We start from the raw sequence: 14097 nt of genomic DNA, 5'->3' as shown, positions 1-14097 counted from the left end.
CAGGATAAGAGTAGAGAGAATAAGGTGAGGAAGAAGGCAAAGAAAGAGGTGAGGAAAACAGGGAAGGAAAAGGAAGGTAAGAAGAGAAAAAGACTAAGTAAGAGAAGTTGACAGAAGAAGAGGGAAATAAAGGGTTAGATAAGAGAGAGAGGTGAAAAATTAGGGAAAGAGAAACAAATTGACAGAAAACCTTAAACATAAGAGTTCGACAGAAAGGATGTACAGTGTGTAAGAGAAAGAGGAGAGTTAGCAGTGAGCCAGGAGTACGACATGATCACGCTCAAGAGTTATTCAACAAAGTTTTTAATGGAGGTGTTGAATGTTGAGATATTAGGGGACCTCCTAACAGTTATAGGAAATTTGATTCCAAACTTAAGCTAAGCAGAAGGGATAAAGGATCTGGCCTGATAAATTCTGCGCCTTGTGGATTGAGAGTAATTGTTCGTCACTGTAGCATGTGGGATGGAAGTTTTGTAAGAATGCACTAAATGGGACAGTCCATGGGTTTGTTTAATATTTTATGCATAGTTAAAACCACATTCAACCAATAAAAATGCAATACAGCCCATCACACACCTTCTAGAGGGACCAATCAATTTGATTTCCAGGGTCTACACTCTCTAAGAACAGGCTTTAGTGGTGGAACACTATTAAGTCCTGGCACTCTATCTGCCTGCAGATCTGCAATCCAGTTTACTTCAGCTTGTTCTGTTTTGAGGGAAATATCACCCCCTCTTCTGGTTAGAGCACATAACTGCAGGACCATAAATTTAAAAGTATGTCTCAAATTTTTCTTAACATGCTGTGCCAGTGCATTATGCTCACCACCAGTCCTTATATCTCTGCAATGTTGTAGGACCCTCTCCTTCAACATTCTGTTGCTTTTGCCAACATAAAATGAGTCACAATCCTGGCACTTTGCTAAATTGACCAGGTTTCTGGTAGTACAGTTAGCAAAACCTTTCAAACAATACACACGTCCAGTGACAGGATGTTGAAATTTATTAGACCTGTCTATAAAGATGCAGCCTTTACAGTGTCCACACGGAAATGTTCCTATCCATTGCATTCCCAAACCAAACTGCCCTAAAGTATATCCCATAGAGCCTTTGCAGAGGAGTGTCTTTAGATTAGGTGCATTTCTGAACCCAAAGACAGGAGCCGAACCTACAAACTCCTTAATACCATAATCTGACTGTAGAATCTCTTAGGTAATGCAGCGATTTGTAGGGTTTTGCACTGCATATGTGCACCTCCATACATTCATACAGCAGCACAGTACATTTGTATACCACTGAGTTACTGCAACAGCGTTGTACATTCATATAAGAGCACAGTAGTACAATCATATTCATTTGAGTTACTTTAACAGTTTAGTACATCCATAGGAGAACATAAATAGTACATCCATGTTCAGAAATAGTAAAATTCATGTATATATATATATGTACATATGAGTTAGTGGAACAGTTTAGAGCATCCTTAAAATAGCAGAAATAGGACATCTATATGCATTCAAGTTATTGAAAAACTGGAAGCTGGTTGCAGTAGAGTTGTATAGGGCATTAAGTATTTGGATAATACTGGAGGATGCTTTTGTTGAAGGGGAAAATCAGGGTGGGTTCTTTCTTTCTAGAGGAAAAGTGTGTTGGGGTGATAGAATGAGTGCAGGATGGATGGAGTGAAATAGAGTTTAAAAAAATTTAGATGTCAGTGCAGTAGGCTGCAGTTCTATTGAAAGAAAAAAGAAGACTTGTATGTAGGTTAGAATAAATAAGGATTGTGAGGATATAGTGTGGTTTGAGAGAAGAGAGTGACTAAGTCCTGGGAGTTTAGTCTGGTGTAGTATAAGAGCACAACCAGTTCTGTAGTAGGCATGTCTTGAGCGATGCCTTAAAGCTAATTGTCTCGTGTGTCTGTTTCGAGAGGACTTTGTTTCCAGTAGGAGTTTTTAATGAGCTACATTATCAAAGGCTTTTGATAGGTCTAGGAAGACTATTGATACTAGCTTTCCACTGTTTGGAGCTGGTAAACTGTACTTGTGAAGCTGAGAAGTCAGTGTTTATGCTGTGGTTAGGCCAAAAGCCATATTGAGTGGAGGATTGTAGGTTGTGGTTGGTGAGGCATTTGAGTAGATACATTTTTCTAGCATCTCAGGCAGGGGTAACAGAATAGCAATTGTGCAGTAATTGGTGAGCTCAGTAGAATGTACTCCCTTATGTGGAGGTACTGTGTATAATAGTTTCCAGATTTTGAGGATGTGGTTCTCTTGTATGGCTCTGTTAATCAGAATGGAGATAGTGAGTGCTATGGCCTCTGCTGCTAGTTTTAGGTACAAAATAGTAACTTGGTTTTCTCTGGCTTGAGTAAAAACTGGACATCATTAAGCCAATTATCATTTGAATTAAAGGCTTTCTCAGTTATAAGCTGCAACTAATAAAGGTTACTAGAGGAGTAAGTGAGTGTCGAATCATCAGCATATTGTATACAGTGATGGATATTTAGAAGAGGCATGAAGATTATTTATAAATATATTGAAGAGAAGGGGTCCTAGAATCAATCCTTGAGGTACACTTGTAGGGACGAGTAGAAATGGGAATGGGGTGTTGGGTCATTTAACCAATTGTTGTCTGTCTGAGTATCTGTAGGTAGCTGCTGAACCAGAGTAAGGTATGTTCAGAAAGTCCTACATGTGACACTTCCTGCAGTTTATAATGTGATATGGTGTCAAAAGGCTTTGGATAAGTCAAGGAATAAGACAGGTGCTTTCTGTCATCCTTGGCTTTAATGGCTAAGCTCATGAATGACAGGAAAGCAGTGGTTGTAATGTGGAATGGGGGAAACTACGTTGTGTGGGAGCGAGGACCTGATATTTAAGAAGGTATTGGTTTAGCTGTTTGTAAATGACTACTTTCAAGTATATTGGAGAATGGAGACAGGATAGTGATAGGGTGAAAGTTGGAGATGTCACGAGAATTTCCACATTTGTGAAGAGGAGTGAAATATGATTTTTTCCAAACATAAGAAAATGAGATTCAGTGATAGATCTGTTGAGTAGAAGTCACACTGGGTATACAATGATATTGGCAGCCATTTTTAGGTTTTCAGAGGGTAGATTATCAGGTGAGGGGAAGTCAAGTTTGAGTTTATGGAGAGTTTCCTAATGGTAGAGTTGGAGAAGCTGGATGGGGACTATGTAAGAGTGGAAGAGGTGGTTGAAGTGGCAGAAATCTTGTTGGGACTGGTATGTGAATAAGGTGGGATAGGGGTTGTATCACGCAGGGAATATCTGTTTAGGGCAACTGTGCTATTAATATGTGTTAAACTGAGTGGTGATTTCTAAGTCAGAGCAATTTGGTAGTGGATTAGGAGTATTTTAGTGTCAGGGTGAAGTAGGTCTTTGATTGATGTCTTACATTTTCTTGGGTTGCATTTGTGCTGGTTTTGGAGATTATTATATTACTCATTTGCCAATGTTGAGTTGCTTTTTGTTAGGGTTCTTAGTTCTTTGTGTTTTTGCTGAAGTTGGGGTGTTTTACTGGCATGCAAAGATTTCCAGGCTTTGTCTCTTTTGTACATAAGCACTCTACTATTAGTTGACAGCCAATGTGTGTGCTTAGGTTTTATTCTTTTGTGCCTAATAGGGGAAAGGCTATTTAGAAAGTGAAGATGGCTTCATCTAGTGGAATGTATTTTAGTATTGACCAACTGGTAGACTGCACTGCTGACAAAAGAGACCAAGGGTTGTTTAGAGAGGTTGCAGGTGAGTTTGTATTTATGTTGTTTGGGTTGATGGGAACAAATTCTATGGGTGTGAGGAAATGGTCACTAAGGGGGTGAGGGAGAGTGCCAGAGGAGATACATTGGTTGGACTCACAGACAATGATCCATTACAGGGCAGTTTTAGTATTGGTGGTATTATTGTAGCATGCTGTAATAAGCTGGGTTAGGCCAAAGAGATTAATGCTGGAGCTTGGAAATTTTTGAAGAAAAAGACTGCCAGTCAATACTGACATCACGTAGTATAAGTTTTTTTTTTCATTTGGAAAAGTTTGGTTTAGACAGTATAGAATGATTTCAATGATGTCTATGGTTTGTCCAGGTGGGGATACAAAGGACAGTTGCACATTATTTTTTTCTAATTGTTTAATTTAAGGAAAGAGATGAGTAGTTCTGCATATGCAAATTAGGCACTGTGTTGGTACATGGTGCAATATCTAAGCAAGTTAGAGTACAGGAAGGCTGTCCCACTATTCCTTTGATTTACAATAGCCACTTCTGATACAGAATTTTTGGGACTGTTTCAATGATAGGCTTCAAAATGTAGCAGAGTTTTTTTTTTGAAAGTAGCAACTGTAGTTCACTGGTCAAATGTGAGGAATCTGATCCCTTTGATTAATAGGTGTTACTTGTTCTCATAATGGCTTGTGCTGCATTCACATTTTGTAATACTGCAGCTAGAATTATAGTCTTTGATATTAATCTTCCTTCAGTAACTTCTTGTTCAATTGCATATTGCAACTAAGCTTGAAAACCTCCAGGATACAATATTTATCTAAAGTGTGATGCTGGCAATCTGTGACTGATATAGCACATTTAAATGCCATTGTTTTCTTAATGGCTCTGTGGTTGGAATAAGTGACCTAACCACTCTTAGTAGCCTCCGTGATGTAACAGATGATGAGACAAATGCAGGAAAGAAAGGCAAACAGAAATAAGTTCAGACATAAAACAAATGGGATTATTAAATGATACTTTTTTCTGGATGTGACATGTTTAGTGTTGGAATACAGGAAAAGAAAATTCACTTTTTGGAAATAAAAACTTGACATTTGGATGGAGTTCTGAGGTCATAAACCAGGTTTTGAGATGTCTGGCCAAAGAAAACTACTCCATAAAATTGGACAACCAGAATGCTGCTCATCTCCTCCCTGAGGGAGAACAGTACCATCCACACCCATCCTGCTCAAGCACACGCTTTAGCTTGTTGCTCAGGTTACTGTCAGGACACTCAAAATTACAGTGGACAACATGGCTGTCAGGACAATCAAAATTACAGTGGACAACATGGCAAGCAACATGGCAAGCCCACTGTGGAAGTTTAAGTGCAACTTTAAAGAAAGTGTTCCAGCTCCTTTTCCTAGAGATATGCTTCTGAGGCATGCATGGCGGGAATGCTGACATGGTGGGATATGGAAAATATCAGGGAAGAAGCAAAGCCAGAAGTTCCAGTTTTACTAAGCCAAACTTTTCACAATTCATCTACAGTTATTCAGTGAATTAATCACCAATACAATACAATTACTCGTAAGTCAATAATAACCAGTCCATATAGACTTCAAATAACTGTATTAGCAGATCCCCTCCTCTTAATATGCCAGTTCCCTAATAAATTTCCACATAGTGTTGGCCTTGTCACCAAAGTACTATATGTTACCAAACATAGCTGCCCTCAAACCTATCCAAGGTACATGTCTCTATGAATAGTTCATGGAAATTTTAATGGAAAATTCTTGCTTCTTGTGGTAAGTATACATCAGTTTAATACAAAGATAAACCTGCAAATAAGAGTCATTAAAATATTTAAATTACCAGATGCCAAAAAAAGTTTGTATGTGTTTATGCACCTTGGGACTCCTCACTCAATAGTACTCCATTTACCCATCTCCAAAAAGGTATTTATTGGAGTTTCTTGAAGGCCTCTATCACTTATGTCCAAAACCTGGTATGCAAAAGCAGGCCATCGGTGTTTCCTAAGGCACTGCTGCAAAACGGAAAATGCTTACTTTTATCACGGGGAAACCCCTGCTTCTGCAAGAATAATGGCCAAAGCTGACTACTTTTTATTCACAGTTTTAGTTTTCGGACATCACCATTTTTTTATGTCAATTTACAAGTGACACCAAGGTGGACAATAATGTCTACAAACCTACTTAAATATATATGGCTTAAATTTTTTTCCTCCCATTAATTTAATATGGCTTTGCTTAAAGAGATATAGTGTGTGGCTTGGTTTGTAAAAGGAGGTGATTCGGCAAACTTGCAGATTAAACCATTTTTATTCAGGTATTAAACTATGTTGAGTACTGCACTGAGAGTTTAATACTCTCATCAGGCTACCGTAAATCCAGCTCTTGTACTATAATGGTGATAGCCTGGTGACATTTAGGGATGCAACCCATACTACAAGTTCAGTTAGTGACTAAGGAATCTGAATGCACTGCCAGGAATTTCCCTATGGACTCAGGAGCAGGCACATGCTTAGGTTACTGCCTACCCTATCGGATGATGATGATGATGATGTCAGCATCAACATGTAGGGTTGGGACTCATGGCAAGAAAAATCCTGGTGCAAGCGAATATATGAAGCTGTGCGCACCTGTCCTACTCCATCTTGATCTCCATCTCCATCCCTGTCCCTCCTCTTCATCTTGCTGTCATCCACACTAGGACCAACATTGTTCTCCCCTTCCATCCCTGACAACAGCCATAATTGGGAGGTGGGGTTAGTACCAGGAAAAAAGTTCAGAGAAATTGTAGGGAGGGTTCTGGCAGTCAAAGATCAAGATTCAGCACCACAGTAAAAAAAAAAATACTCTTGTAGAGTACTGCTGCTATAACACATATCATAGTAAACATGCTTTTATATAGCACTGCTGCTATAACACATATCATAGTAAACATGCTTTTATATAGCACTGCTGCTATAACACATATCATAGTAAACATGCTTTTATATAGCACTGCTGCTATAACACATATCATAGTAAACATGCTTTTATACAGCACTGCTGCTATAACACATATCATAGTAAACATGCTTTTACAGCACTATCATAGTAAACATGCTTTTATATAGCACTGCTGCTATAACACATATCATAGTAAACATGCTTTTATATAGCACTGCTGCTATAACACATATCATAGTAAACATGCTTTTATATAGCACTGCTGCTATAACACATATAATTTGTATCATTTTTACCTCTACAAGTTTGGATGCTAAATACATGGAGATAGTAGTGCTTTTGTAGAACATCATGGACAGGCCAGCCAGAAACCCTGCATTAACAACAAAAAAGAATAATTACATAACAGTTAATTTCTTGATTTAAGCCATATAGGTGGATATATAACCAAAGTTTGAAAAAATATGATCACTTGTTTTTGTATGCTTCTGTTCTCTCTGTTAAAGATACACTTTGTTGTGAATTCCTAAAAAAATGCCAGATGAGTCAGGAGGAGTTACACGATGCTCTAAGCAGGTATTAATTCTACCTTAGATGGTGGGAACCTGTGGCATGTGTGACTACTGACATGCCACTAATATACAAATGAAGAAGGTCTTCAAACTGTACCTTAGACAAAATAGGACAAACCATTACAGCATCTGTTTCTAGACAGCAAAGGTGTAGCTTACAGTCCTTTAATTCACTGAAGTTGCACATAAAATTATTTATTTATTTATTGATTTATTGCATTTGTTAACCGGGAAAGTCCACTGGGCCTGGAATGAGCCCATTTTCAGTGGAAGCCCGGGAAGAAAAGCTCCACAAAATTACACACAAAGAAAAATATTAATCACATAACAGAAACAAAAAAATAATACAGTATTATTACACTGAATCAAATTGGTAATAGAACAGAGAATAGATTAGAATCATTGACATGTAGAAGTAATAAATAACATATTTTGGTGACACTTTAGTAAAGTATATTGACAAGGTGCACATGAAAGTGATGTATCTGCAGGTGCATAGCTATGAGATTAAGTACAGTGTTAAGTATAAGTATAGTACGAGAAAGAAGGGCTAAGGGTGGAAAGTACAGGTTAAAGTGACAGGGAGGCAGTAAGTAGGCAAAGTGCGGGAAATGCAGTGATAGTGGTATAGCACTGGGGAGAATCACGAGTTGGGGTTGTGTGCTGGGGAGCATGAGCATTATCACTGTGAAGAGAGATGCAGTTTGAGGGATTTTTTAAAGGAGGCCGGGTTGCTAATTGTTCTGAGTGAAGAGGGGAGCTTATTCCACGCTTTAGAGACATAGGAATACATTTGACCAGCTGAGAGCATAGGTTTCTCTATGGATAGTAACGTTTTGTTTTCCGACCAAAGGTGCTGGTTTGGATTGTACATGGTCAGTATGGAGGAGAGGGCAGGTTTCTGGGTGGTAGATGTGCTTGTGGGCTGTAGTTAGTTGCAAAAATGTGAGATAGTGTGGGAATTCTAGCTAGATGATGCAAAGAGGAACAGTGACAAGTGGAATATTTACCATTTGTAGCAAATTTAGTGACTTTGTTGTAGCAAGAGTCTAGTTTTGTTCTCAAGGAGGACTGTAGATTGGTGAGGATGGGAGGACAGTATAGAAGTGTTGGAAGCAGGAAGGCTGAGGCCAGAGCTTTTTTTGCACTGAGACTAAGAAAATAGTTGTGCCTATACAAGGCACCCAGTTTTTGATGCGTTTTTTTGATGTTACTATAGATGTGAAGGTCGAAAGTTAATTTATCATCAATGATGACGCCTACTAATTTGGTGCTCAGGACAACTTCAATAATGGTGTTATTTTTGGGAATGAATGGCGAATAAAGACTCATCAACGGGGGTGGATTTTGTGGAGGAAAATATTTAAAGTTTTGTTTTATTGGGGTTGAGAATGAGATGGTTTTGGGACATTCAGGTTTCGGTGGAAGTAAATGGTTCTTGGGTGAGATGCTGTAGAGTTGGGACAGATTTAGCAGAGCAGATGATAGTTGAGTCATCTGCATATTGGATGACAGTACTGTGGATGAGAGAGGAATGGAAGTTATTGACAAATATGCTGAATAAGAGGGGTCCCAGTACTGAACCTTGGGGGACACCTGTATTTGTAGTTATGAAGGAGGAGGAAGAATGTTGTCATTTAGTAGAATGCTGTCTGTTACTGAGATAGTAAACCATTGTAGGGTAGGGGGAGATAGTCTGAGATTAGAGAATTTAGTAAGCAGGAGGAAGTGTGATATAGTGTCAAATGCCTTTGACAGATCTAGGAATAGTGCTGAGACTAAGAAACCAGCATCTCGAGCTCTGTTTACTGTGTCGAGGAAGGAAATGAGGGCAGTGTTAGTACTATGTTTGGGCCTAAAGCCATGTTGAGTGGGAGAGAGGATTTGATGTTGTATCAGGTGACTGAGGAGCACAGCATGAATACATTTCTTTAAAATTTTGGAGACTGGGAAGAGAATGGGAATGGGATGGAAATTTGAGATGTCGGAGTTATTGCCGCCTTTGTGAAGTGGAAGGATAAATGCTTTTTTCCAGATAGCAGGTATGCAGGATTCCTGAATGGACCTGTTTAGAAGGATGATGATAGGATATGCAATAGAGGAGGCTGAAAGTTGTAAGTATTCCGCAGGTAAGTTATCAGGGGCATTGGTGCAGGGTTTGAGTTTGTAAATAAGTTTTTTGATAGTAGAGGTGGGTATGGGTGATAATGTGAAAGAAGGTAGAGGATTTGTAGGGGAGAGCACAGGTGGAATACCTGGTGTGTCAGTCTTAATGGGTGGGAAGGTGGAGGTAAGTTTTTCTATGGTGTCTATAAAGAATGTGTTAAGGATGGAGGCCATCTCAGAGAGTGTCTTTTCTGGGTTTGTGCATGGGATGTTGTTAGTTCCAGTGTGGAGTAGGGAACCGATTGCTCCCCAAAATTCTTGGGGTTTAGTTTATGTTGGTCTTGGAGAGTCTGGAAGTATTCATTTTTGTTTTTGATAACTAGGCATTTAGCTTGATTTTGAAATTGTTTATACTGATTGAGGTTAGACAATGTTTTTTATTTTTTGTCAGGCTTTGTCCCTGGAGGACATGACTTGCTTTGTGGACTTTGTAAGCAAATTTGTGTGTTTCGACTTGACCCTTTTTATCTGTATCTGTAATATGTGTCATTCTGCAAATGCACATAAAGAAAATAAATTTGGAGTATGGCATGTCTTCTGCTGATACAGAGTGTTATGTAGCAGATCCAAAGTAGACATTTAACCTTCTACAAAATGTTCACCAAATCCACTTATATCTAACGAAAAACTGTCTCACTAGTGCATGCCTGTCCAGTGTCAGTCACTCATAAAACTTCAAGCACTGTATGTCTACAATGTCTCTCATGTTTCAGAGGGTAGTGAAACAGGAAATGTATTACAGGACAAACCAGACAGCAATGCCCAAGTAAAAAAAAAACAATGTTCAAAAGCACAGTGCTATAGGTTACAAGTGTAAGTCAGAAATGCATCATGCAGTCAATGGTGTACAAATGAACTTTTGAGAAGCAACACTTTCACCATATCAAAGATACTAGGAACCCAATTATCAAGCCCACAGATAAACTAAAATAGGTGTACGTGAGCCACTTAAAAGGCAAATACATGCTTACTAGCTATCCAATTATACTGATGTAATATAAAAATTTCAGAGCAACTGCTACATTTCTTAATTGCTTACTTAAAATAGTTATTCTGAGAAGGGAGAATAGTACAAAGCTTGCTGCACAAATTTGATATTTTTGGCTACACTCCGAGTTTGATTCACCACACTGGTATACACTGCAACCAAATATCACACAGTACACATCAGCAGAGGTATTAAAAAATCATGCACACACTACCGGACTTCACTAAGGTGTCTGACTAGCCCAATTAAGCACTCAGCTATTTTCATAAACTTAGGCAGTTTCAATATTTCTTTCTTTGCAGAGTAATGTGGCACAAAGTATGATACCTGCGTAACAAAACTCTCTCCTCCCTTTGTTCTGCTAATCTTAAGTGAAGGTTTCTAAACCTTGTATTTCTAGCTGAAGACTTGTGCATCTTGAACAAAACTGGATCTTTCACTGGTTTATACACTTTTTTTTTGTCAGCATCCGCACAGCAGACCATCAGCTGCCCTTTGGGTCTCGCCTCATTGATTCCTACCCTGGAGTACCTCCAATCCATGTTCAGAGCTAGTGAGGAGGTCAAGGTATACTGGGCCACATCATATTCCTGCTGAAAAATACGTTCTTCCTAAGAAGGTGTCCCTTTGTGTGCACCCATCCAGTCTTAAAGAAAGGCATGCAATGGGCTATGCTTGCATTCTATCTACACTTACAGTGAGTCAGCTACAGCTCTGCACTGCCCACCCAGGACAGTGCCCCCATGTATCCTGGCCTCTACAGGGTATCCAGAGTAAATGTGTGCCTATGTGTATAACCCCCCCCCCCATGCCGTAAAGCACCCAAGCTGCTGTTTGAACCCAGGTTGCCTGGGCTGTAGTCAGGACTTTATCCCTTTACATCCACAGCATAGACATTTCAATGCTTTATAAGTTAATGAGATCATGTGTAACAAACTGGAATAAACAATAAGATTCAAACTTTTGTTTGAACTTATATTTAACTACACTGTTTGTTTCACTATGACTAAATTGCTTGGAGGAAGTGTTACAAAATGAAATGTTTAGTTCAAGGCTAGGGCTTATTAGAGTTAGAAAGGAGAACTGGAATATCAAATTGCCTACTATCGACAATTATAGCAAAATGCAGAAAATTTCATAAACACTGGTGACACAATGTAATCAAACAGTAACTGATTATAAACAATGGTTACCAGTTCAGAAAGTCTCATGTATCCATTTACTGAGATTCAAAGCGAAAGACATCCCATTTGGACTAAAATCTTCTGTGCTTAACTAAAACAAACTGAAAAATAATCAGACCACCAAAGAAAGAACTGAATTAGACAGTTTGACAGGCACTTATCTTCTGCCTTCCTTCTTATCATCATCACCAATCGGCTTTTTCTCAGTTCTATAAGGGATCAGGTTATGTCAGTTGTCACCAATTCTCTCAATTTACAGCCACTCTCCAATCTTCATCAGTCACGTAAACATGCTGTTGGACTTTTATCACAAAAATACATCCACTTCTTGACTGGATGCCCTCATCTCCTCTTATCATCTTCCTGTCTCCCAAATCTGCTTTACTTTAATTTGCCTTCTGCTTTCCTGCACACATGACCAAACAGACATAATTTGTTTTTCTTGACCATCTTCGTAACTTGGGATGATTTGGCTTCTGCACTGATATCCTCATTTCTTCTTCTTCTGTCTAACAGTGTGCATCCTACTATGGGTCTACTTCAGTTTACCTAAATAACAGAACCGAAACTTAAATCGTCATAATGACAACATCGAATCTGAAGTACAACGAAAGTTTACAATACCAAAACTCATAACAACGAATAACCAATTGCAGATGTTACACACCCCTCCCAACACCCTAGACAACAAAGCTTCACTGTTTTTTTTTTCCTGAAAAGAATCATCGGCTGTAGAAGTTTCACAGCACTTGGAGCTTCTGAATGGAGATCACGGTACAGTGAGGACTGGGAAATTTACCCTTTTGCCCACTGTAGTGCAATCTCGGAGTTGGCATATATAATTTTCAGGGGGTGTGGGGGCACAGCCTCCCACATGGGGGTGCAGTGGGGCTTGTCCCCCCTGCAAAAACATAAAAAGGTAAATTTTTGTGCTGAAATCATGTTTCACATGCTTGGTTGGTTGTTCGTTGTTATGAGTTTTGGTATTGTAAACTTTCATTGTACTGATGTTTCAATGTTGTTGTACTGACGATTTAAATTTTGGTTATCAGTTATTTTGGTAAACTGAAGTATTGCCCCCTGCTATACATCTCAGGTACTTCATCTCCATCACCTTGCTTCCTCAACTGCTCTCTGCCTTCATGTTTCAGTGCCACAGAGAAACACTGGTTGCACTACTGTGCTAGACACTTTATTTTTATTTTACCTTCTTTGTCATTTTTGTGTCACAACTACCACTGACGCTGGCATTACTTGTCTGCAGCACCTACAATTCAAGACTTGACTTCCTCATTCAGACTTCCCTTCCAGACACTTAAAGCTGTTAACCTGATCCACTATTTCCCTTCTATCTCAATTTATATATTTTTTTGATTTTCCTTACTTGCTGTCATGGCCATCATTTTGCCTGCACTCTGTTTCATCCCATGAGCCTTCAATATTGCATTTCTGTTTTCTATCACTTGCTGATGGTCCTGTTCAGAGTCTGTAGTGCCACATGTCTGCATATAGCACCTTTGTTGACCTGTCCTCTCTGACCTATGTGCTTGAGTATTCCATCACCAGTATTAAAAGTAACTGGCTCAGACCTGAAGCCTAGTGCAAACCAACTCCCACTGGGAACCTTAGCATCCAAGTTCTTTGGATTGTGTGGAACGGCCCACATTTCTGATTGATTTAACCCACTGTTCCACATAGAACAGTGGCAGCTCCGCTTTATGAAGTTTGACTAGCTTGTATACCACAATTAAAGTCAATTAGCATTGCGGCATACAAGCCAATCAAGCATCTGTTTCTGATGTAAACGGATCTAATCAGGAGGCATAAAATGTGGCCATTCGCATGTCACTACTACTTTTTGCACCACTGTAATACTTTCTAAAAGGATATTGCAGGGCACAGAAAGATGAGCATATTTAACCTCATGGCTCTCTTCATCTGACTGCGTGTCTAGAAAGTTTAAAAATTATTATTTTTTCTAATTAAGTTGACATTGTGAAGCTTAAAATAAGGAATGGCCCTTGTAACGAGATACAACTGAGAGGAATGGATTATCCATCATGTTCTGAACTAAGCAGCACACACAATCAATGGCATATTCAAATCAGAAGAATGAACGCAAAACCCTTAGTATTTCTCAACAAAAACTTTACGTTGGCAAACTATAAGCACATTTTTTCCCACTTTATTTTTATTTACTAAAAAATTTAATAAAGCACGTTAAGTAGAAACAATTTTATGATAGGAAAATTTTCCATCAAGAAATGTCTGTGGTTAAAGAAGTTGCTTGCAATATTTTGTAAAATCTTCCACCAGGTACAACAATTGCTCACTTGTTTTTAGTGATGCCGTCACACCCAAATTTGCATAGATTGTGGAAGGATTATATAAACTTGATTATTTTGTCTTTACAATGTTCATTGGGCCTAGTCCACTTTTAACATAAATCCTTCACTTGGAGCTTGGCTTTGTGGAATACAACTGTGACTACAACC

At 38.9% G+C, this 14097-nt stretch overlaps 1 protein-coding gene across 1 annotated transcript in view; it reads right to left on the bottom strand.

Moving 5' to 3' along the window:
- Positions 1 to 14097, bottom strand: part of TMEM135 (transmembrane protein 135) — a 2670197-nt gene that overhangs the window by 116260 nt on the left and 2539840 nt on the right. The window contains exon 12 of the mRNA XM_044071311.1: positions 6989 to 7065. Coding sequence (XP_043927246.1) covers positions 6989 to 7065 — 77 coding nt within the window. The remainder of the gene's footprint in view (positions 1 to 6988; positions 7066 to 14097) is intronic.

This window comes from Protopterus annectens, chromosome 5.part0 (genome assembly GCF_019279795.1).
Source record: "Protopterus annectens isolate FY-2018-M chromosome 5.part0, PAN1.0, whole genome shotgun sequence".
In the NCBI taxonomy this organism is placed as follows: Eukaryota; Metazoa; Chordata; order Ceratodontiformes; family Protopteridae; genus Protopterus; species Protopterus annectens.
Note: the sequence above shows the minus strand (reverse complement) of the source record. Positions and strands in the feature narration are given on the sequence as shown.